This window comes from Opisthocomus hoazin, chromosome 1 (assembly GCF_030867145.1).
Source record: "Opisthocomus hoazin isolate bOpiHoa1 chromosome 1, bOpiHoa1.hap1, whole genome shotgun sequence".
NCBI classification, from domain to species: Eukaryota; Metazoa; Chordata; class Aves; order Opisthocomiformes; family Opisthocomidae; genus Opisthocomus; species Opisthocomus hoazin.
In genome coordinates, this window is record NC_134414.1 from 61,739,771 (window position 1) to 61,763,516 (window position 23,746).

General features: G+C 40.2%; 1 protein-coding gene across 1 annotated transcript; it reads left to right on the forward strand.

Moving 5' to 3' along the window:
• The first annotated feature begins 251 nt into the window (after nt 1–251).
• GPR180 (G protein-coupled receptor 180) lies at nt 252–23,214 on the forward strand. Its single transcript, XM_075423781.1, has 9 exons — nt 252–420; nt 3,713–3,871; nt 7,124–7,318; nt 10,381–10,561; nt 10,767–10,816; nt 14,308–14,465; nt 20,720–20,911; nt 21,264–21,341; nt 23,006–23,214. Exons 1-9 carry the CDS (start codon nt 285–287, stop codon nt 23,162–23,164), a joined length of 1,308 nt encoding a protein of 435 aa, XP_075279896.1. The 5' UTR covers nt 252–284; the 3' UTR covers nt 23,165–23,214.
• The last annotated feature ends 532 nt before the right edge of the window (nt 23,215–23,746 follow it).

Genomic DNA, 23,746 nt, shown 5'->3' on the forward strand with positions numbered 1-23,746 from the left:
ACCATCGCCTTTTACGGCGCTCGGGCCTCAACTTACGGCCGAACCCAGCGACGGACACGTCGCAGCGGGGGGAGGAGCGGAGCACGGTGGTGGTGTGGCAGGGGCGGGGCCAGCTGCCTCGGCCCCGCCTCCCAGGGTGGGCGCGCTCCCTCGCGCGCGGCTCCCGTTGGCTCTCACCGCTCCTCCCCTCCCGCTCGCCGGTGACCCGGGCGGGGGTGTGTCACGTGACGCGGCGGCGCGGGGGTGGGGCGGTAGCGGCGCCCGGCCGGTGGCGGGGCCTCAGGATGCGGTGGCGGCTGCTGTGGGTGCTGTGCGCCGCCGGCTGCTGGGGTGCCGGCGGAAAGACGCTGCGGGGCGGCTTCGCCAGCGCCGCCGCCCGCCTGGAGCCGTGGCGGCCCGTGGCCGGGTTCCAGTTCCACGGTGGGTGCCTGAGGGGTGAGGCGGCGCGGGCTGGGGAGGGGGGGGCGGGGAAGCGAGCGGCTGCGCGGCCCGGCGGGGGGTAACCGTTAGGGCAGCGGCCTGAGGGGGGCGGCGGGGCCGGCCGGGTGCCCGCCCTCCCTTCACCCCTCTCTCCCCTGCTCCCTCCCCTGGGGCCCCGCCGCACCGGGCGTTGAAGGCCGTGGCGCGACGTAGGCAGCGCGTGGGTGTTGCGGGGGCTGGATGTGAATCCTCAGCTGGGCATTGCCGAGGGCTCTTCTTTCCTCTGCTGCCGACTCCTTGCTAGTGATCGCCCCTCACTGTTAGTCGGGAGGCCTGGCAGCGGGCTGGGATCCTGCTGGACGGGCCGCTGCAGAAACGCAGCTTGGAATTGACTCTCTGTGCGACAGAAGTTTTACTTTGCAAAAAAAGATAGGTGCCAGCGTGGTGAATGCCGTGTGCAACGAGGCTGTGCTGGTCGGCATGCTTTCCTACGTTTTTGTCGCTTAGGCTGCTTTCTTCCTGTAAAATTTCCACTTACTGGAGTAATTGTAATTAAGTTAAAGTAAATCCTTGCTGTTTTAAAAAGACAGGAAAGCTCTAAGATAAAGAAGCTCCTAAATAATGCTACTTAGACAAACTTGACTTGTTGTTTTGGGGGGGACAGGAAAGCTCTAAGATAGAGAGACTCCTAAATAATGTTATTTGGACAGCTCAGCCTTGGGAGGGCAGATGCACCACGTTACAGAGATAGAGAGGCACCAAGACCAGAGCAAAACAACCTGGAAGGACACGGTATACGTGATCTTAGAACTGAGTTTGCGCAGAAACAGGTCAACGAGCGGACACTGTGATGAAGAAGTATAAGCCTTCATCTTAGGACCCCCTAAGACCACCCGAGGACGCTAACAGACATGCATAAAAGACATTAGCATATGCTAATTAGTTCTTAGAAAAGTCATGAATATACTAAGCATTTCTCAAAAATATAATGAGTATGTATGTTGTGATTGTATTTAACCTGGAATGAAAAGGGTGTTTGGCGTGCACATTTGGAGGAGAGATCCCCCGTGTGCCTGGCACCGTGATAAAGGATACCTGCTTAACAACCTTCTGGCTATTAAGTCTTCAACTCCAGCTTTTCATAGCATCACTCAGTTCGCTTCATGGCAGAAGAGTTCTGCACAATGCTTCGAAGACGACCATGAAGATAATATGCAAGCTTCCTCACAGACTGGAGGAGTAGTGTGAGAGGAAATCAGAAATGTTTGCAAGAAAAAAAAAGTCTAATGGTATGAAGGAAAATGTGACTAGGGCTACAAGGATGATGAGGGGACTGGAGCATCTCTCCTATGAGGAAAGGCTGAAGGAGCTGGGCTTGTTTAGCCTGGGGAAGGCTGAGAGGGGACCTTATAAATGCCTGTAAATATCTTAAGGGTGGGGCCAGGCTCTTCTCAGTGGAGCCCAGAGACAGGACAAGGGGCAATGGGCACAAACTGAAGCACAGGAAGTTCCATCTGAACATGAGGAAGAACTTCTTCCCTCTGAGGGTGACGGAGCACTGGAACAGGCTGCCCAGGGAGGTTGTGGAGTCTCCTTCTCTGGAGATATTCAAGACCCGCCTGGACAAGGTCCTGTGCAGCCTGCTGTAGGTGACCCTGCTTCGGCAGGAGGGTTGGACTAGATGACCCCCAGAGGTCCCTTCCAACCCTGAACATTCTGTGATACAAGCCGAGAAGAGCTGGAGTGTGACCTTTCAGCTCTGAATGAGAGGTGATAGAAAGGGTGGGAATCACTTGCGGAGTGACTTGAAAGCAGTTAATTATCATTGTCCTAGAATTGTGGAAGCGATCTAAATAGATCTAAATAAAAAAATGCACTGCTTAAATCTGAGAAAAGATTCAAGATGAGTGATTTAGGTATTTGGATACAGTTTATTCCACAAGTTGATATTGCATACTTCCTTAGAAATATTCCTCCTTCTGCATGAATACCCACAACTGTGCATATTTTGGGTCCCAGTGAAGCCAGATGGGATTTTTACAGAACCTACTGTTACTTTTTCAAAATCTTTTGTTAGCAACTTAGGTAAACTGTAGTCCATACAACATTTTACATATCCCAGGAGATCACCTTTTTTGAGGTTTTATTGCAGGGCCACTGTCTTGCTGGCTCTGAACAGGCAAACCTTCCTGGCAAAGCCTTATTTGAAGCTGGTGGTAGTCTGTTGACTCCCATCCAGCTGGTGCCTAGGTTTGGTGAGAAAGAAGATTGCTCTGACAGTTTTTAAAAAGTTTGCTTAAATTTGAATGAACTTGTGCTCTCGCAGTACTGGTTGATTTTTCTTCTCCATTAAGTCCTATCTTTTCATTTAGGATATGGTTACATTAAAGAAGTCTACAGCAGTATATAATGAAAAAAATTGTCAAAATGAGGTTGAGGATTATTGAATTACCCAGACAAGATAAGTTGTGTCAAAGGAGCTAGTTCTAAAATGGCTAAATGGTTCTCTACATCAAGATGCAGCCTACAGGTAGATTGACACGTTAGAGAATGCTGCTGAAGTTTGATTTTCTTTGTAGCAATTTGACTTCTGTCATCTGTAATTAAGTATTTTAGCTCCAATCAGTCCATAACATGAAGGTTCCTGTACAAAAGTTCTTCTGGTATTAGACTCAAGAGCTACCCTGTGATGCTCATAATCGTGCTACAAAGGTCACAAAATACTAGACTTTGAACCAGCTATTGAGACCGATTGAGGCACTGTCTTTACCTGAACTTGAAAAAATAAATAAAATTTGGGGTGAGAGGAAGGAAAAACAAAGGTTATCTGGAAGTCTGCTTTAAAAAAAAAGGGGAGGGGGGAAGGGAAGGCTGTAGTAGAGACGGTTAATGACATTTGGGTTATGGGGAGGGTTTGTTTAAGTACCATCACAGAGGATTGTGCGTGCAGTATTGTGTTAATGAGTTGTACAGAAATTCATAGAATGGTTTGGGTTGGAAGGGACCTTGAAAGATGAGCTAGTTCCAGCCCCTCTGCCAGGTGGTGGTGGCAGGGGCACCTTCCACTTGACCAGGTTGCTCAAAGCCCCTTCCAACCTGGCCTTGAAAAAAAAAAACCTCAAAAAATTAATTATGAAAGAATGTAAAGACTTTCATGCGAAGTGGTGGTGAAAGTTTAAGAAATTAAGTGAGGCCTCAGTGCTGCTACTTATCAAAAATGTATGCCATGCTAGCTTTTTGTTTGTAACTGACATCAAGGCAGAGTAGTTGATTTTATTTTTTAAATATCAAGGTGACCATGCTGTTCTGTGTGTCAGAATCAAGAACGTAGCAGCAGCTGTGACAAAAGAAGCTAGACTTCACCTGTTTCAAGCACAGGAATGGCAGAAGCTGCAGAACAGTATCCAAGATCACAGCTGTACAGAGAAGTTCTCTAAAGCGCAGCTGACAAGTGAGTTACTGCTTTTCTCCCCTTACAAATTATCTGTGTATTTAGAACCCTGTTAAGTTTTCTGTACGTTTATAATAATTTCAGTGAATTTGGACTTTGCATCAACTTCAGTAAAAGCAGGACTTCGGCCTTCTGTGATTAAAAATGATTACCAGGAAATGTGACTGCTTTGTTTGCTTCACTTCAGAAGACTTTGTTTGCGAGTTATGATCTAGTATACTGCTGGAAAATGAACAATCCTTGACAATAATGACTTTAATGGAAGCAGCCCAACTTTATGAGCAGTTCTTGTCTCGTGCTCTGGCTTTCACACAGTTCAGAAAGGATACGTGTTTGGCTGAAGTTTTCGTTTACTCATTCAGTACAGAAATTTTCTTTAACTCCGCTTGGAGTAAAAGTCTCTTTTTTTCTTTTTCTTTCTTTTATTTTGGCGGTCTCAAACTTTTCCATTAAAAAGATTATGCTGAGTATGTAAAAGAATTTACAAAGAATACCATCGTAAGATGAAAGCGAAGAACTCGGATAATGTAAATGTTTGGGGCAGTCAAATGTACAGTCTGAATTCTGATTTCTGTTGCTGTTGAATGAAAAAAATCAGAGGGAAACTGATGCAACCTGCTGTCGTTACCTCTGAACTTCTGAAGTGAATGGTTGTAAGGTGGGATAGCCCAAGTACACAGTAAAAGGGTGGTTTTATACATGAAAATGTGTTTTCTCTCTTCTTTTTTTTTTTACTGTCACGTCATAATCGTTAGCTTCCCCTGCCACCCTGTCTGTAAGGTCATCTGCAAAAATTAATCTGAGTTATGCTGCCTTAGTTTAGAACTTGCCTGTATTATCATTTAATGTTCTTTCAGTCTTTAATTTTGTAATTTGGTATTCATCACTGAATCTCCCATCCAAATGTTTTTAATATTTGAGCTGAGAACTATACCAGTGCAGAATGTGTAGCTTATCTTGTTGTCTTTTGGTTTTTTTTGAGGAACATTTCCCATTTGTCAGGAGGCTCGTGTTCCCCAGTTCCATGGAAGTGACATTTTTCAAAGTCGAGAAAACAAAAATAAAATCATACTTTCATTTTCATGATAGCACAAACCTGTCACGCTATGATGTACAAAACATGTTAGATAATTTTTAATCAAAGATCATCAGGGTAAAGCTTGAGTATCCCATCTAAATTTAAAAGAACAGTAAAACGCTGAAGCATTCAGTTATGTAACTGAAAGACAAACATATTGAAATAATCATTTTTGCACCATTTATTAATCATAATATTACAAAGCCTACTTAAAGCATATATTTTCCTATAAGAAATTAAATTAATATTAGAAACTTCATTCAAATATATCTTAAGTGAATAGAGCTGCTTTTTTAAATACATTTCCTCTGTGCAGCCAGAATCCCTAGAGTAACAAATTGATATCCTGGAACATTGTCATAACGAAATCTTAGGCAGATGTCACTTGTGAGGATGTAGTTCCCTTACACTTCATGTGAACTGAACATGAAGTGCTGCTGAAATGACCAGCAGTTGGTCTGTCACTCCTGTCTGTCCCAGCAATGTACTTGCTGTTTTCTGCTGTGTTTAGTAATCATATGACCACAGGGTGAGTTGGATCTGTGTGCTGATCTTGGGCAAAATCAATTAGATATTTATTTTATCTTACTTCATTTCCTGTGACTTAGCTTGCAGATTTGATGGAAAGCTGATGAAACGCGCTCTGTGTGATCCTTAGTCTTGGTGCAAATAACATTGTGTCAGAACTCAGCTGAGGCTCCAGATGGAGAGTAATGCCACCCCTGTCAGCTGCAGTTTACCTGTCGTTTGGCTTAAGCACCATATGATGAAATCCTAAAACTGTGTTTCTAAAACTCTAGTTTTTTTGAAGGGAGCTGTTTCACTTTGTATATTTGATTGATAAGATATGTAGCTTCAGAGTGGAATGCATACTTACCATTAGCTACACAAGACAGATTGCCTGTTTTAGAATACTTTTTTTCTGGTTCACGTGTTGTCTGAATTTGTACTTCATGACAATTGCTACAAAGAGAAGTATCGTATGTTTCTTCCTAATGTTGCTCAGTTCATGCCTTCAGAGAACAGAAAATGACTTCTGGAAGTTGAAACAAGTTTATTTCAATTACTTAAATGTTTTTCACAGGTGAGTTTCAAGTTAGTAATTGGTTCTAAATTTTGCCTACACAATGTTTAGGGATAATGAGTTTGCTGAGGGTTGTTTCGTGTGTTTGCATCTTTTTCATATAGAAAGGCCTTTGCATAAAAACCATAGTTTATTTTCTAGAATTTTAGTGAAATTTTTCTCTTTCTTCATCCTTAGCCATTGTCATCTTAAACCATTAAGGTGAATTAATTTACAGTCCAGTCATTATAGTGTTATTTCTTCTACAGAGGTGACTTGCATTTATGGTTGAGCTGATTAGCACTCAAGCTCAGTAATCGTTGTAAAAGTATTTACTGTTCTTATAGTTTCACCCAAATATACTGAGCCACAGATTTCATTTTCAGCAAGTGTTAATTTTGGAGACACTGTGCACTCATTAATAGCTGCTTTTAGGAAAAATAGTGGTAAGATCAAAGAGTGGATGCAGCTCTTACATAGTTGGTGTTAAATGTAAACTGATTTGAAATACACAATTTTATTAGACAATGATCTCTTCCCTTAGTTGTCAACTGAAATTCAGCCTATTACGGTTTGGGGAAGATGCTGTAGAATATGCTGAGTTGCACCATGAAAGCATGCGCATTGATAAACAACAATCTCGCATGTATCTATTTCTCTTCTAAAGGTCTTTGAAAACAGAGTAGCATAAATTTCACAAAGGTGTTTTTCATGCTGCAGAAGTACCTGTTGGCTCATTCAAAATAGCTAGTCCCGTCAATACGGTACTAGAGGATGGAAATGTGCTAAGCGTAGGAGACACAGTTTGCAGGTACTGGCCTCTGACAGCAGGGAGCCCTCCCAGGGAGCCCAGAAGCCGAGAGATGGAGTGCGGTGCATATCCTCAGCAACCTTCCCCTGCACCTGTTTGAAACAAAAGATGAAGTTGCAAGTCCGGCCTCTGGTGTTATGGCTGGCTTTTGAAACAAGGGCTGTTTTGTACTGTATGTCATTTGTAACCTGTATATGATGTGGTGTATTTAAATTTTATATTCAGTCAGAGATGAGTTTTCTGAAAACAAACTGATCGAGTATTTACTCCTTTTTTTTATTTGTGTGTTTTCTTCCAAAGTGACTGTGAACCACACAGAGCAAAATCTGACAGTGTCCCAGATTCCTTATCCGGAAACATGGTATGTGTTTTATGTAGACAAGTTTACCTGCGAGGAGAATTATTCAGAATCCGAGGATATTCAGTTTGAAATGGTCTTACTAAACCCAGATGCAGAAGGGAATCCATTAGATCACTTTAGCGCAGGGGAATCTGGTAAGATTTTTTTTTCTTAAAATTAGATTTGTAAGTTAAGGATCTGATCACCCAAACAAATCGGTACTTACTATGCTTGGAACAGTGTGGTACTGGGGAATGGAGACCAGAGTCTCTTATATCACAGATTCTACTTTCTCTCAGGGAGTAAACTTGAATTCATTTTCTGTCATTACAGAAAAACCGTTCCCTTTCTCTAGACTGACTTTCCAAAACTTGCCTAACTCGAAGCGTAGATGCACAAGGAAAGATAGTGTTGACGTCTTTGCTAATAGGTGTTTTTCCCCTGTTGAAATTGTAAGCTTCCGCTTGCATGTGAATTTAATCCCTGATTTTAATGAATTTGCTTATTTAATTCATGAAATTCCTTAGCTGTGTAAAATTTGATTCTGTGCAACACGAGTACATGCACGATACAACATTTTGCTGATACAATTTCAGCTCAATGTTTAGGTCTTTCTAAGTATCTTAGTCACGGGCCACAGATCAGATGAGGTGTTTGTCAGTCCTGATTTTATTTTATATAAGAAATGCGATTTTAAATCTTTAAGCCTGCCAAGAAAAGCTCCTTAGAAGTGACTCAAGACAGCAGCTGAAGAAATGCCTACATAAAATTGTATGCTTTGGACAATCCAAACCAAGATAATGTATGCTTCATTGCAGTGCTTAGCCTCACTGCTCTGGGAGACCTCCTCATCGTGTCACTAACCGAGGCGTGTTGCAAGGGAAAAGCCCAACAGGCTTCGTCTGCCTTCATATACAGATTTAACCTACATACCCAGAATGAGCCTAATTGCTGTCCTAAGAATCGTGTGCCCTGCTGTCATGTTTGGTCTCAGGGGGATACAGAGGGAACAGCAGCAGCTCCCCTGCTGAAGGGAACAGAATATTCATGGAAACATTTAGGAGAATCTCTAAGAAAGTAGCACTGTTAATCATCCATTTTTCAAGGCTTGTAAGTTGACCTATCTGTCTCTTTAACTTCTTAACTGTGCTGCAAACTTAGGTGGCAGTTATTATTTGGTGAATTTTGTATCCAGAAGTGATTTCTACGTTAATTTACTTATTCTCAAAAAGCAGTAGTGGCATTCTTTTGCTAAATCAAGGGGCATAGCACCTAGAAGATATCAGGTGGCCCTTAAAAGTAGTGTACAGACCTTCTACAGAGGCATTTAAGCTCTATAGTAATTTTGTAGGAATACTTTGGGCACTTGGAAGCAGAACTCTGAATAGCTCGTATGCTGAGCAAGGAGGTGTATAAACGTGTTGCATGAACGTATTTAAATCTAGCAAATAGGTAACAGGATGAGCTTTACACGCCATGTCTTCCGCGGTTGCAGAGGAATGCCTCTGTTCATTCAGAGTTAAAATCTGCAACACTGCAACTGAAGTTATATGCCTGTGTCTACTTTCAAACAACCGAGCAGGATTTCTTTTCTCTCTCCTTTTTTTTTTTTTTTAAATGCATCTTTGGGGAATAATTTTTGTCCTTTTTCCATAGGGATGTGCAGCATAGAACAGTAGGGCATCAAAGAAAAGATCCAGCTTCATTTCTTGGTTCTTTCACTTGGGCGACTGTGAACTGCGTAGTTCCAGATGGTTCCAGTTAGGTCACCCTTTGCTGTAGTTACTGAGGTTGTGCTCTGACACAGGAGATGTCAAAATTAAATGGGCTGTAAGGAAAGAGTAGGAAAGAACTTGAGACTGTAACCTTGTGATTAAGATGTTTGCCTTGAGAGAGGAGGAGACCTGGCTTCTGATCCCTAGCAAGTGATCTTTTATTATTTTCTATGGTAGGTAAGCAGAAAGATAAAGAGTGAAAGAAGGAATAAGACATTTGATCTAGAATGCATGTTTTTGTCAGTCATAAATCATGTTTCCTATAGGTATACAGGAGAAGCAGTGACCCTGAAATTTTTGTTATATGAGTCTTTATTACCTTATGCTCTTTTTCTCCCATTTCACTGTATATATGTCCAAGCTGACTAAGTTTAGCCATAGAAGTTAAAGTACTAGCACCTATTCAGAACTCATCCACTTCTAATGTTTTTCTACTTGGGTATAGAAATGTGTATAATTGTTCTGTTTCTGATCTCTGGGTGGAGCTGGTTGAAGTTTTTAGCAGAATTGTTTTGCTGGAGGAAAAATGTTCAGAATCTGATTCTGTGGGCACCACTTGATTTCAAGGAAGGTTGGAGAAGAGAAAGAGAAGTTTTCTGTGAGAAATTTCTGTTTACCCATTTTTGCTTATAGCTCACTGGCTCTGACCGTTTGTGAGCTCATATGATGGGTTCCAAAGCTTCCAGACAATAGAAAGTATTTCCAGGATCCAGGTCTTCAGAGAAGCATTTTACCAGACTACTGCCAGACTTAACATTAGAGGACTTCTGTTTTGTAAATAGTATCAAAAACTTAGGGCGCTTTTTCAGATTGGTGGGGGAAAAAAAAAAAAGTCTACAAACTCACTATTGTTCTCTGTGATATCTTTCATGGAAACATTTATCTAAAAGTTTTCTGTCTTGGTCAACTGTGCCTCTTGTACCAAGTACTTTATGTGGAGGAACAGTGACACCCTGTGGTTAAATAGATAGAACAGAAGTCTGTTCTGGGTTTCTCTGTTCTCAGATTGTGCCTTTAAAAATTGAAGCAAAAAAAAAAGAAGGTCTAAAAATGAGTCCTTTAATAAATGTTTCTGACTGATCAAATGGGCTGCAATTATTTTCTGCTTATGAAGAAACAGTATGCCACTTCATACTATTTCAGTAATTGCTACAAAGCCATTTGTATTTGAACAGAATCTCTCCTACATTCAGAAAAGGTATCGTTGAACAAAAAAATACTTTGTCAGATCAAAGAACAGTCAGCTCTCTGAAAAAGATTTAGTGACTTTCTTGGACAAAAGAGTCTAGGATTTACTCATTTTATCTGTACTGTAAGTTTTGGGTGACAGTTACTAAGTATTTCCCAGTGATTATATAAAAAGCCATATTTTATTGTAGTTATTTACTGCTGGTAACAATGTTTCTTTATAAAAGCTAAGGTGTATTTCTTTTTTTTCACAGGATTACATGAATTCTTTTTCCTGCTTGTCCTAGCATACTTCGTAACTGCTTGCATATATGCACAGTCCCTGTGGCAAACAATTAAGAAGCGTGGACCTATGCATACTGTATTAAAGGTGTTGACAATTGCGTTACTGTTGCAGGCTGGTTCAGCTTTTGCCAACTACCTGCATTTCTCAAGGTATCTTTGCTTATTTTTGCTTTCAGTCTTAAGACTTGAAGAGCATTGTGTTGTAAAGATTGGTACCTGATCTTTTCTGTGGTGATTGTGACAAAACACAGGACTGACTTTTTGGAACTAAATCGTTGCCTAAATGTACTTTTAAGAGAGAACATGCATTTAAGACTCACTCACTTAAAAATATAATCTTTTATTTATTTATCAGTTATTCTAAGGATGGAATAGGAGCACCTTTTATGGGAAGCCTGGCAGAATGTGAGTATTCTTGTCTATTGTTTGTTACATATCCCTACACATTAATCTGCATAATACATTAGCAAATGCTGTTGTTGGAGTGTTATGGTCTTGGACCGTATCACTGGATTTTTAATATAAAATACTAAAAGATGCTCTTCTGAAAAACAGGTTTTATTCTGGATGTTTACAATAACTGTATTCAAGGTTATACAATTGTGGTATTATTTAGGATTTTTTTAAAGGATTTTCTTGTCTGAAGATTGCATCCTATAAACACTTAAATACATGCCTATCACTTGACTAAATTTTTCAATACATTGAAGGGTTTTGCAGAGTTTTCATGATCTAGAGTAGCGAAGCTTTTTAGGAAATTTAATCACATCTTACTGACTGTGTCATTTCACTAGCGAATTTAATATTTATTATAACAAAAAAGTTTTATAGCAGAAGTGATGCGATTAGAGTGATGCAAAAAAAATGCTTATGTAAAGCATTGATGTTAACAAAGCATTTTTCTCCATTCTGTATAGATACTCTTGAGTTCTTACTAGAACTAAATTCCTATAACATCCCTTCCCCAAAATGCACTGATTTATTCCTGCTGGATTCTTCAGGGTTAAAGATTGCTGTTGGGGTTTTTTTTTTCTGTAGTTTCACATTTGAAGCAATGGGGGTTCTTTCTAAGCAAATACATTGCCTTTTGATTAACTTGAAGCACCCCAAAAAAGTCATACTGTCGTAGTGAGATAGAATTGGAGAGTAACAGCCTATACGGAAAAATACTTCCCTTCCTAGAGTTCGTTTAGAAGCTTGCAGTTGGAATTAACAGCCTCTGGATGGCACTTGGCACCACAGTAATTGCCTCTTACTTGTTTTAACCATTTGAGTTAGCAGCTCCTTGCAGCCTCTTCAGAAACTGTGTTATTAAACTTTCCCTGTCGTCTCCTGAAATGAAATCAGACAGAGAACATGGAGGTAGTCGTAACTCCTCCCCAGTGAGAAACCCAGTGTTAACTACCCAGCCAGAACTTCGAAGAAAATAGCTGCTTGTTACGTTTTCTGTGGAAGCATTGTAGTGACGAGCCCACTTTTATTTGCTTAAAGCAAACGTTACTAAGAATAAAATAATATTTTTTTAATTAATAGCTGCAATTAAGAAATTCAGTGGAGAGTTTTTGTTTCCTCCTGTCCCAAAACAGTAGAAGGGCAGAAGTAATAGAAATGTGGAACACTTCACTGTCAATTTCAATTTTGAAGAATGGCTCATAGCAACTAGTATCGTTTGAAGATGGAAGATGCTACCATTTTTCCTATATCAGAGCAGAAACCTAAGTTAAAAGTAAATGGTAAAATTTGCATTGACTGCAATGGGGCCAGAATTTCTTTCTAGAAACCTGTTCAGATACTGTCCCAAGCAATTATTCTTTTCCTACCATCATTTAGTCTTTACCATGGATAAAGACCTGACCCTTAGTCTAATGTATTGCCAAAGTTAATCACATAAATCACACAAATAATGCTGGCACTCAAAAGCATCACAAATAGTGTTCTTTTAACTTTTGATAAGATCAAAATGTGAAAAGTCAAATAATATTATCATGCCTGTTGAACAGCCAAAAAAGATGAATTGTGATGAAATGAGACAAATATGTTATCAACTCGGTAGCATGTGACACTGGGTATCATGGGATTATTGTAATTTTAGAAATTTCTCTCAACCTTCTTATATTCTGGCACAGTGTATAAGATGTCAAAGATTAAAGCCAGCACTGAATTTTTGTCTGATAGCATTTTGTCTGGGAATCCTCTTGAATTGTTGGCACACTGAAGCACGACAATATCTATATCCAAAATGTGATTGAGAGATGATGTCTGGCTATAACTTACAGGGCAAGTTATGTTAAGGAGTGACAGAAAATAAAATGCTCTCTAGAACATCCAGATTTGTTCAGTCATTTCTCTAGCTTGAATTTGTGACACTGGTTTGGCATGCCTTCAGTTCACTTAGCAACTTTTTTCTATCAAGTATTATGTCTCCATAGCTAACATTGCAAAATAATTCCAAGATCATTTTTCCCAAAATCGGTGTCTGAATACATTAAGAGGCATTTAAGCACATGAACTGTGAGAATGCCAAATATGTCCCAGGAATAATATGTTGAAGTCTGTTTTATATCCATATTTTTGCTAGTAATGCTGGGTGTCAGGGAAATACTATAGCTGATCTTCATATGACATGCTTTCCTTGTGTGCATATTAAGCTCTGTACAATGACAACATTTTCTATGCCAATATTCTTAGTAAATGTGGAATTATGTGTATCTTTTATTATACAGTCCAGTTGTATAAATACAGAAGTTTGCTCTTGTGACATAGAAATATTTTTCTTGTACCTGGTAGCGTAAGTGAAAATTAAAAATAAGAAACAAATTTATGTGAACTAAAATATTAATCAAGTGAAAAAGAAAGCTTTGTTGTGTGTAGTGCCCAATCTCTAGTTTCTGAACCAAATTTTCAATCTAAGAACTGTTTTTTCTTGTACATCTCTGCTATGCCAGTACAATGAGCCAGTTTACTCTCAAGTCTAAAAACCAACTTAAAAATTGTTCAGTAAGTTTCAGTCAAAAACTTACCAGGTCAAAAGCTAACAATCACCCAGAAAGAATTCTTCAGCTCTTTCTACTATCAGTAGTACTTCAACACGGCTAACAAGTAAAGGCTTTAATATAGTCTAGCTTGAAGTGTTCCTTATTCAGATACAGCTTCAAACACAGGTTTGAGACGCTGATTAAGAATGTAACTTTATGGAATATGTGTTAATTGTTTCCAAACAGAGCGAAAAAATGGACATAGCAAAATGAGGCAAAGGTAATTTGCATTTAATAAAATGAAATACAGGCAAGTTGTTACTCCAAATGAAGTTTGTGTTAGGGTTATTCATTATGTTTTCCCCTTTAAGTATCTGAGAGTGAAACTTGTCCTAAATACTTGTGTTTTCTGTTGCAAGGTACTGCATCCCTAAGACAAAGTGCCATTAATTTAAAGTACAATGCAACTGTCTGATTTTTGAACAAAAGTTTTTCAGAGCAAAGAACAAAGTTCATTTCATCATGTTTCATGTTTGCAGTGTGATTAACATATATGTGATTTTAATTCTTTAGCATTTATAAGTCTCTCTTTATGCAGGTGGACTCCCTAAGCCCAGACTACTTTGACACAAGAGTGGGATTTGGAAGGATGTGGCACTGTGCCTGTGTTGTTGCAGAACTGCAGCATGACTAGGGGGAAGCTGATAGGGATCTGTTTGGTCACTGGAAACTGCTCAAAATAGCCACATTTTGTGGCAAAGCAACCTCAGCTAGTCAAACTATCATCAAAGTTATGACTAACATGATACAGGGGCATAAATGTCTGTTCTTGATTTGTGGGTATATGGAACATTTATCTTTGCTTTAGAAAAAACTTTATTTTTGTTGTGACTGTATTTATTTTTCTTCTGTTTTCAATAGTGTGTGACATAGTCTCACAGATTCAAATGCTGTATTTATTGTTGAGTCTGTGTATGGGTTGGACAATAGGCAGAATGAAGAAATCTCACGGCAGACCTCTTCAGTGGGATTCCACTCCAACATCTACTGGCATTGCTGTAGTAGTTGTTGTTACACAGGTTTGTATTTTGTATTCATTCTTATACTGAAATATAGAGCTGCTATTAAGTATGACAGAACTGTGAACAAACTAATTTCAATATTATATGAGGGAGGGAGTATCAAGACTGGAAAAAAACCCCACAGCATAATGTGCACCCAGTATGTCTAATAGGTAACAACACCTTCTCTTTATTTTAACAATTTAAGGTGTAGCTCCACAGTATGTTTTTGTTTAGCAGTAAAACCACTTAAGAAGTTCCCACAGTTTTCCAAACTCCTGGTTGTGCCAATTGTTCGTAGCATTATGCTGTAAAGCAGATCAGTGGAATGATCTAGACTGGGATGAGAGGGAGAGAGAGATTTCAGCACAATCATTTTACTGATCGGATTTATAATGTGGTCCTGTAAATAGTTGTAATCAGTAGAACTGAAGGGTTGTGAACTACCTTGTGGGAGGTGACAACAAGCAGCATGAGAGGAAGGACAAGAAAAGCTGCTGTGAGAAGTTCTTTCTGTCACCAAAAAAAATTGAAATCGTCAGTGTCCTCCTCTTAGAACCACTCAAGTAGGATGTCTAATGGTCTTTCCAGTAAGTATGAGGGAACTCTTGAGAGGTTCATGTGCAGGATTGGTCTTGCAAATATACAAATGGTCTGACACATAATTTCATTCAAATATTTGCCATTAGTATAAATTAGAAAGTCAAGTAAACCAGTAACTTAAAAGTAAATTGTAATGGAGATCATGCAACCCTGGTGGTGCCTTTTGTAAACAAATGTTTTTCAATCACAGCATAAAGAGAAGAGAATCTGAAAGCCATTGAGAAAGAGAACAGTAGGGAGAAGCTTGAGACAGTAATGAGAAAGAGATTATATGGAAGATTTTGTGCCATTTGAGTCGTATCTGTAATTAGTGCTGCTTCCAAACTAAACAAGTCGACTGCTAAAACATTAAGAGTAGCTGGGAGCTGGCATTTCTTGCTAATTAAGAATGTAAACCAAAGGCTATTAAGGTCAATGGGACTGTTGAAATTTAAAGATAGGTTCATTCCACTTTACTTGGACACCTGTCTAGCACCAGAAAATTTACATGCTCGTAGTAAAGAAGACTTCTGAAGTATATGGTTTTATTCGTGCCTCTCCACTTGTACATACATATGGGTGTGTTAGTATTCTGTCACTTGAGACTGGAAAGTTTTTTGTTATTGTTTCCTTTTTATTATACATAGAAAGGACACTCAGTATCATCAGCTTGGCCTTTTTTTGGTTGTTACTTGTGGTAAAAGTCGAGGCAGGTGTCATACATGCATGTGGCTTCCCCCAGTACTGGGCTATTACATATTTGTGTCGGCTCTTTGAGCACCACTGGAGCATTGGCACGAAGTTGGCTAGCTTAATTTTCTCCACAAAGGCAGAGCTCTACCACATCTCTCCTCCTGGTACCATTGGGAGTGGTAGGTTTGCCAGGAGTCTGGTAGGAATGGAATATGGGTATCAGAGTATGTCATTGCCTGGGTGGTTTTGCACCCCCATCTCAGCGTCTACTGTCTCCAGCAAAAGTTTCCTGACACCAAGAGTATTCTTGCCCCTTCTGGAGAGTATGTTTCCATCTCATGGTTTAGTGCATGACAAAATACACTTTCTACCAGATTTCTTCTCCTTAATACTGAACGTGGCTGTATTGAGCTCAGGGGAGCGGGATCCAGACCACATCATCTCTGTCAGAGGTGGTGAGCTCAAGACTTCATTCTCTGGATGAGTCTGTTTTTCACTGGTCTGTCTAGATTGACATGGATGTTGGACCTGCTGTAACAGGGCAGTCAATGAGCACTTTCAATGATTAAAAACCTAGAAAAACCTCCTTTCTGTCCTACTCTTTCACAGAGATTCTTATGGGAGAGCCAGCTTCCTCCCTTGCCAGAAGTTGGTTGGACTTCTGTGGATAATCAGAGATGTTCTGAGGACTTGCTGCGGAGGATGCTGGAAAACACATTCGTTACCCTAACGCAACAGATAGAGATTGAACCGTGTTAGTTTTATTGAATTGCTACACTGCCTGTCCTCACCTCATTTTCAGGGAAGTCAGGCTAGTGGGCAGCCTGGGAAAACATGTTATTCTTCGACTAAACTGCAGTTTTGACTGGCAAACTATCTGACCCTGTTTGCCTGCTACTTGTTCAAATTAGCAAATTTTCAGGTTTGTTTTTTTTTTTCCCTCTTTGTACTCATGCTATGGATTCTTTCTTTTTTGTTCTTTCAGAAACACCAGCAATTTTCCGGGCTGTGTTTACAAGTTGCCATCAGCGTAGGGTGGACACAGCCTCCTAGTCAGCAAATCTCTTGTGGTCTGTGCGGCTGCGAAGAGGTAGCATCTCAAAGGAGGGACAAGTCTGCCATTCAGCATCTCCCTTTGCCTTAACTTGTTCTTTATTTCAGCCTCAGAACAAAAGATTCCCAGGCTGCTCTGTATTTATTAAAGATTCCACTCTCTGCTGCTGAGACACAAATCTTGCTTAAAACTTTATTGATGGCAGGCCTTTCCCATCACATAGACCTGAGCAGTTTCAGCTTTCAGGGCTGATCGAAATGGAGGCAGTAGTTCTAGAAAGATAGCTGATCACTTTGAACCTGACCAAAATGACATAGAATCTTACTGCATTAGATGTCACACTTCACAGGGGTTCTTAGGTACACCCTAAAGCTATGCTCAGAATGAGCTCTGCCTCTGACCTTAGATCTAAACCATTGTTACTGTACTGGCATTGCATGACATCAAATACCCAAGTACTAGATACAGTTAGAAGTAGCTAGTTAATCCACTTTGACTTGCTGGTACTTTTAGTTTCCCGTTTGCTTCCCCCTTCCCCTTGTCTCTCAGAGATGATCTGTCCTATGAGAACCTGCCTTTGCTAGAAATTGACATGTTATCTTGGCTTGCCATGAAGTCAGTGTTGGCATAGCAAAGGGGAGGAGGGGTTCTACCATACTTGTTTCCTCATGACAAAAAAGAAGAGTGTCTGGTTCTTCATTGTATGGATGTGGAGGTTTAACTTGTGTATCTGGATCATCAGGCTGATGTCCGTGGCAAACATTCTTCTGGCGTTTGAAGACGAAGACCAGTACTGGACAGTGGTTCATGTCCACTGTGAACCAAGATAGATCAGAAGTACGTGCAGGTGAAGTCAGGCATTTTGAACAGTGTATTATGTGAACAAGGAGGTGGTCATTCTCCTTTGTGAAGAAGCAGTAGTGGCTTTAATGTTGGACGTAGCTAGTGGGAGTCAGCTGTTCAGCTGCCTAGCTCATCGGGTTCTTTTGTCTGCAGCCTAAGCAGAGTTTTTCTGCTAGATACAAATTAGGATCCGCCCCTCTCCGATATCTTCTCAGAGCTCAAACAGTTCTGCACGCTGCCAACAAAAAAATGTCTCTGGTATCCACTTTAGCAGGTTGGTGTCTGGGTGTTTTTTCAGCTTGTTCCTGGTATTGCAGCTAAGCGAGCTGATATATCTCTTTCTGTGGTCAAGGTAAGGGACTTCAGGGCTGATTTACCTTAATTTCTTAGGCATAGCTAACCAAAAAGATTTTGACTTCAAGATTATGTGCTCTATGAAAGATCGTCCTTCATTGAGAACAGATTGCCTAATCCGTTGTAACCTAGAAACACTTGGTAGCACAGATTTCTCTTTTTTAGCATCCTGCTTTTTTCCTCTGGTGAGCAAGAACAGTCCCAGCTCTTAGTAAGAGCAATGACACATATTCACCTTGTCGGAGTTTCCAGTGTGTTGCACTGACGGTTCAGCCTCTGCCTCTAATGCCTCTGCCTTCTGCTCATTTTGGAATAATCTAATGAAACTGAAGGAAGCTGGACTTCTGTGATCTTACATTGCTGTCACTACACGCAGTCTTGGATCAACTGATTCCTGTGTTGTTTACACAGTTTATGCTCTTTACCCTGCTGTCAGACACAATTTTCTCATGAGAATTTGAACTTTATTCTCACGATTCCTTCAGCTCTTTGTCATCTTCTCATGAAAGTGGCTTCCTTCATTGCTGTTACTATTGGTGTAGGTTAAGGAAAACTCAAACCCTCATGAGCTCTGTTCTTTATCCCTAGGATCTGCCTGAAGTTTCTTCTTAAAGCAGTATCACAGTTCCATCTCCATCAGCGTGTATTTCTTTCCCCCAGATGCATGCATTCGTCAGGAAGAGTCTATCCATAGGTGGAGATTTTTTAGATTTTCTAAGGCAGTGTATGTCTGGTCCAGGGAAGTTAAAAACTTTGGCTATTCCCAAGTGTAAATGTCAAAAAGGGAAATGCTCTGTACAAGATTGCAATGACTTTGTAACTGGTAGAACCCTTATTGCCTGGGCATGTTCTACCTGGACTGAAATAACTTCTGTGACAGGAATTCATCAGTTTCATGACAAAACTAGTGCTGTAGGTGCAACTTTACCGAACACTGTCTTATTTCAGTCTTACTCCTTGCTAGAATTCTCAGTCAAGTAATTTGATCATTTGAAGATATTTGCTTGGAGTTACCCAGAAATGGAGTGTTAAGGTGGGAACATTTGAAGCATGTTGGTCAGATTGTTGACTGGTAATCAGTGATGTTCAAGTCGTACATGCTTCACATCTGTCCTCCCGTCCTTCCATTTTTTATCCAGGTAGTTGAGGAGTGACTGAAATGACAGCAGTCATGCTTGCTGTGTCATGGCCTGGGTAAGGGAGGGGAAAAGTGTGAGAGTACTCTTTAAGGATATTCTAAGCAAAAATTATCTTGTCTCGACTCATAAGACTCAAGGACAGTCACCTTTGGAAGGCACAGGTGGATTACACATTTAAAAAAAAAATCAGTAACCTCTTTGTCTTTATGTAGTTAATATAGTGAGAGAGCCTTTGAATGTGTTCAGAAAGGAACCTGACTAATTTAGATTTCTAAATTGAGGCATACAGTGTCTGCTTCTGAAGGCCTTCAGAGGTACCTCATTCATATAAATCAAATTTGCCTACCCTTTCTTTGGAAAGCCTGCTTCATTAGACACCTGAAACCTAAGTGCAAGTTAGATGTGTGCAGTAGGTGGACTGGATTCCAGTGTATATTCAAGTCTTAAAATGACATTCAGCTGCTACATGATGCTGGCAGAGTCTAAACTTTATGGGTATTCTGATTTATAATGTTAACATTCCCAAAGCCGTAAAAAGGTATTCTTCAGCAAGACACAATTTTTATGCAACAAGTAGGTGCCTGTCTTCTACCCAACTAAGATACAGAAACTAGGCACTTCTTTTCTTAGTCTGGTTTTCCTTACAGAATCTGTCAATATTCTTCCTCACAGTGCCCCTGCAAAATTGGATTCTGCAGCACACTGATGCAGTGCTGAGAGTTAAGGAGGACTGCTATCTTTTGTGTAGTTATCTGTTGGCTAGAGCATTTGTCCAGGTGTTGGAACGGTGTTTGGAACCCGTGACGCTCCCTTTCCTAGACCCCAGGAGGTTTCCGAGCTGGTTGTTGGCAGTCAGGCTCGCTCACAGTTTCTGACCTAGCTGATGTTGGATTCTTTGCTCCACGATGGCACAGCTTCAACAGGAGGGGTGGAGAGTGGCCCACCCAAGAGCAGCCCATAGCCTGGCAGTTGGGGCACTCTCCAAGGAGGTGGGAGATGTGAGCTGGATATCCTTTAGGCAAAGGAGGGAATTGTGGGAGATCCAGGTTCAGCCTGGGTGAATGCTTGAGCCTTTAGGCTATTGTATAAAAGGGGCAGCAGCACCACCCTCCTACTTCCCCATCTTTGAAAAGAAAAGTGAGTCCTGTTAGGATTTTGAAAGAAAAGGCGTAGTCGCCTGCCTTTGAAACTAGCTTTACAGGTTGTGGATCCCAAGTGGAAGGAGACACCTCCCTGTAGCTCTGTGGAATCATTTCAGTGGGCTTCCTGCTGAGTAGGCCGACTGTTTAACTAGGTGATTATTTTGGATCTTATGCTAAGGTGCCACATTCCTTCTATCCAAATTAGAGGAAACTTTAACTCATCAAACTTTCTAAAAGTTATGGAATGCAAGAAGTGAGACTCTGTTCCTGCCAGTTTTACATGAAATAATAGGTAATGCCAAAAAGCAGTTCAGGTTAGGGGTTTTTTTGTGTATCATGGCGGTCTCCAACAAGCAGAGCATGACCAGTTGTGCAGATAATTTAATCTGTGATGGGAAGATTAGCTGAGGTTTAGTGTAACCTTGTTTATTCTAAGTGTACTTTGCTGTTGTTGTTCCTTTCCAGAGCTTTCTATTAATTTGGGAGCAGTTTGAAGATACCACTCACCACAGCTACCATTCACACCATGGCTTAGCAAGTGGACTGCTTATTGGCCTCAGAGTTTGCCTAGCTTTGTCGCTGGCTGCTGGTCTTTACCAGATCATCACAGTGGAGAGAAGCACGCTGAAAAGGGAGTTCTATATCACCTTTGCCAAAGTATGGGTTACACCAGGGAAACTGATCCCTCTTGTTCTAAATATAATTGTGGCATGCAATTGACTGAAGCACAAAACTCTTTTCCTCCGTAAGAAAGCTAATGTTTAAGTGTTTGATTTGATTAAATCGCACCTTGTCATCATGCTCTGAGTAGTCATTTTAATTTGACAAGGAGTATAGAGCTTTTTTTGAACAGAAATCCCACCTTTCATTGTGTGGTTTTCGTTCTGCTGATTGAAAGTTAAACAATGGGTTCATAAAATAGACAGAAATGTAAATGCAGTTCCTCTAACTGTCATCTCTTTCTTCTGAACTGGCATGTAGTCATTTTATAACTTATGTTCTCTTTCAGGCCTGCATTCTCTGGTTTTTGTGCCACCCATGTCTTGCAACCATTTCTGTAATATTCAGAGAATATCAAAGAGAAAAGGTATGTACAGGCAAGATAAAAGGAATGGAATTTGAATAGTAGTTGTTCTTAATGTTCAGTGTTTGTTAGCAAACTCATGCTCTTAGGCTGTTAATCTTGTGACCCCAAAGCAACTTGAAAAGTCTTAGTCACACAGCTCTCACTGATGCTGATGTGAGTCATATTTTACAAAGGCATACAGGGTTTGAATCATCTAAGGGTAATCATTCCTAGGTTAAGGGCGGGGGGGTGGGGGGGGCGATTGTTCAGTCAAAGGAAAATGTGGAGGGGGTGTTTTGTTTTATTGTTTGCTTGTTTGGTTTTTAATTAAAAACACCTTGGGGATTCTTTTAACAAAGCTGGTAGAAAGATAAATCAGTGGATTTTTTGTTGTTGTTGTTTGCTTTTCAGTCTTCATCCTTTAAAAGCTTTATGTGGCTAAATAGGTCAGGGAACCTGTAGCTGAACTGTATTCTTTAGATTAAGAAATCTGTCCAAATATGTAGCTTGGTTTGTAAATACTAAACAGTTAAAAACAAAGGTGGGCTCACTGGGTTTCTCGGTTGCTTAAACTTACTGGGAACTAGAGAGGTAGTGTGTGGAGCCTGCCATGTTCAGATAAAGTGCACTGCTATTCTCAGGTGATTGACTGCCTCATTCCAGGGTAGAGTTTGCTTCTTTTCTTTATGGTTATAACCATCTGTGTATTTTCGGAAATTGAGCTTTTATTTGTGTAGAGGATATGCAAGGGAACAAAAACAGTTCCACCAAAAATACATAGTAAATGAAATAAGATGTATGATTTTTAAAAAAAAAATCAAGGGAGGAAAAAGCCTTCTCTAGAGCTACTAATGAAGAGACTTTTTGTTTCTGCTTGGTGAAAACATCGTCAAGGGGACAATCTTTAGAGGTAACACCAGTAAAGGAAATTTTTGCCATATTTTGAGATTTTTAATCTTACTGAAGGGAGGTTACAGTTGCTCTGCTCTTGCGTTTAGGCAAGTTTAACCATTGTGTGCAGCTGCAGTTCCTACATTACGTTAATTTAGCTGTGTTTGCTTCTTTAAATGCACTTCAATATAATAAATGCATGATCAATAAATACCATATTTGTTTAAGAAAAAACATGTATTTTGGAAGACTCTCTTGTACATAAATTTAGACTTCTGCTTTCTCAGAAGCGGTAGTTACCTTTATGCATTTGATAAATGCTGCCTTACACATCTTTTACAGATGAAGAGACTTGCACTGAAAAGAGGTCTGGCTAAGTGAGGCTGATAAATCACTATCCTCACAGCTCCAGGACTGTGCCAGTGCAAAGTGTTTTCGGGGGTTTTTTTCCCACCGCTGTTTGTTGTAAGAATAGAATATCTAAACATCGCCTCTGCTTGTGAAACTGCATGGGTGGTGAATTGCAAGTCTGAAATTCCCCAGAACACAGACCGCCAGAAGGGTTATGTGACTTGCCCAGGGCTATTTACTGATTTAAAAACACCCAGGTGTGAGAGTTTGAATCCTGGACTTGAGATTCATGTTCAAATCTTTTGTAACTGCAGCAGTATTAAAAGGTCTAAAGTTAAACCTCAAGTGCTTACACAGTATGCTGATAGAGATTTATTTTGGGTGGTTTAGTGTTGGGGTTTTTTTCACTTACTTTTTGCTTTTCTCTCTTTTTTTGTCTCTAGATTATTACCATAGGTGTTATCCTCTGTCAGTGCATCTCCATGGTTATCCTCTACAGACTTTTTCTATCTCATAGTCTATATTGGGAAGTATCTTCACTGTCATCAGTGACATTGCCACTAACAGTATCCTCTGGACATAAAAATCGACATCACTTCTGAGATGTTTAGGAAGAATACATTACGTAATAAATGTGCAATAATGACCAAAATATGCAGGTATTTTTGTCACAGGTGTGCGATACATTGGTTTCACTGGAAAACTGAGTGATTAGTATTAGAGCACTTCACAGACCTTTGGTCTGACAAGGTCCCTAGATTAATCCATTGAAAGTATTGTGGGGTGGGAAAAATCCATAATTTGAATAATTTTATAAACATTGTTTACGTGTAGCATGTGGTGCTGAGCTGTATCACAGTAAAGTACAATGAATCTTTTCTCTCCCATTCACAGCCACAAAAAAAAAGTCCTTGCTTTCTATCAATACTAAGTTTGAAGGTCTTGTAAAATGCAGTTCTTAAAACATCTACAAGCTCGAACAAGTCTGAAATAGGCCAGTTGTGAAATTGGTGTGATGCGTAACGATGAGTACAAGTTCTTTTATTTTCATACTTTAGAGAAAATGCATTTTATGTACAAGTATAAAAGAATAGAAAACAAAAGAGGGAGAGTCCTCTAGAAAACATATGTAAAATGTTCACAACCGACTGTGAGAAACTTTCCTTTGTTGTTGGTGTAAAAGA

What these genes read in the sequence shown, in the direction of transcription:
- GPR180 (XM_075423781.1), top strand. Translation starts at nt 285, where the DNA reads ATGCGGTGGCGGCTGCTGTGGGTGCTGTGCGCCGCCGGCTGCTGGGGT. An exon ending in TATGGGAAGCCTGGCAGAAT is followed by an intron (nt 10,817 to 14,307) that starts GTGAGTATTCTT and finishes TGTTTTCAATAG; the next exon opens with TGTGTGACATAGTCTCACAG. An exon ending in TCTATATCACCTTTGCCAAA is followed by an intron (nt 20,912 to 21,263) that starts GTATGGGTTACA and finishes GTTCTCTTTCAG; the next exon opens with GCCTGCATTCTCTGGTTTTT.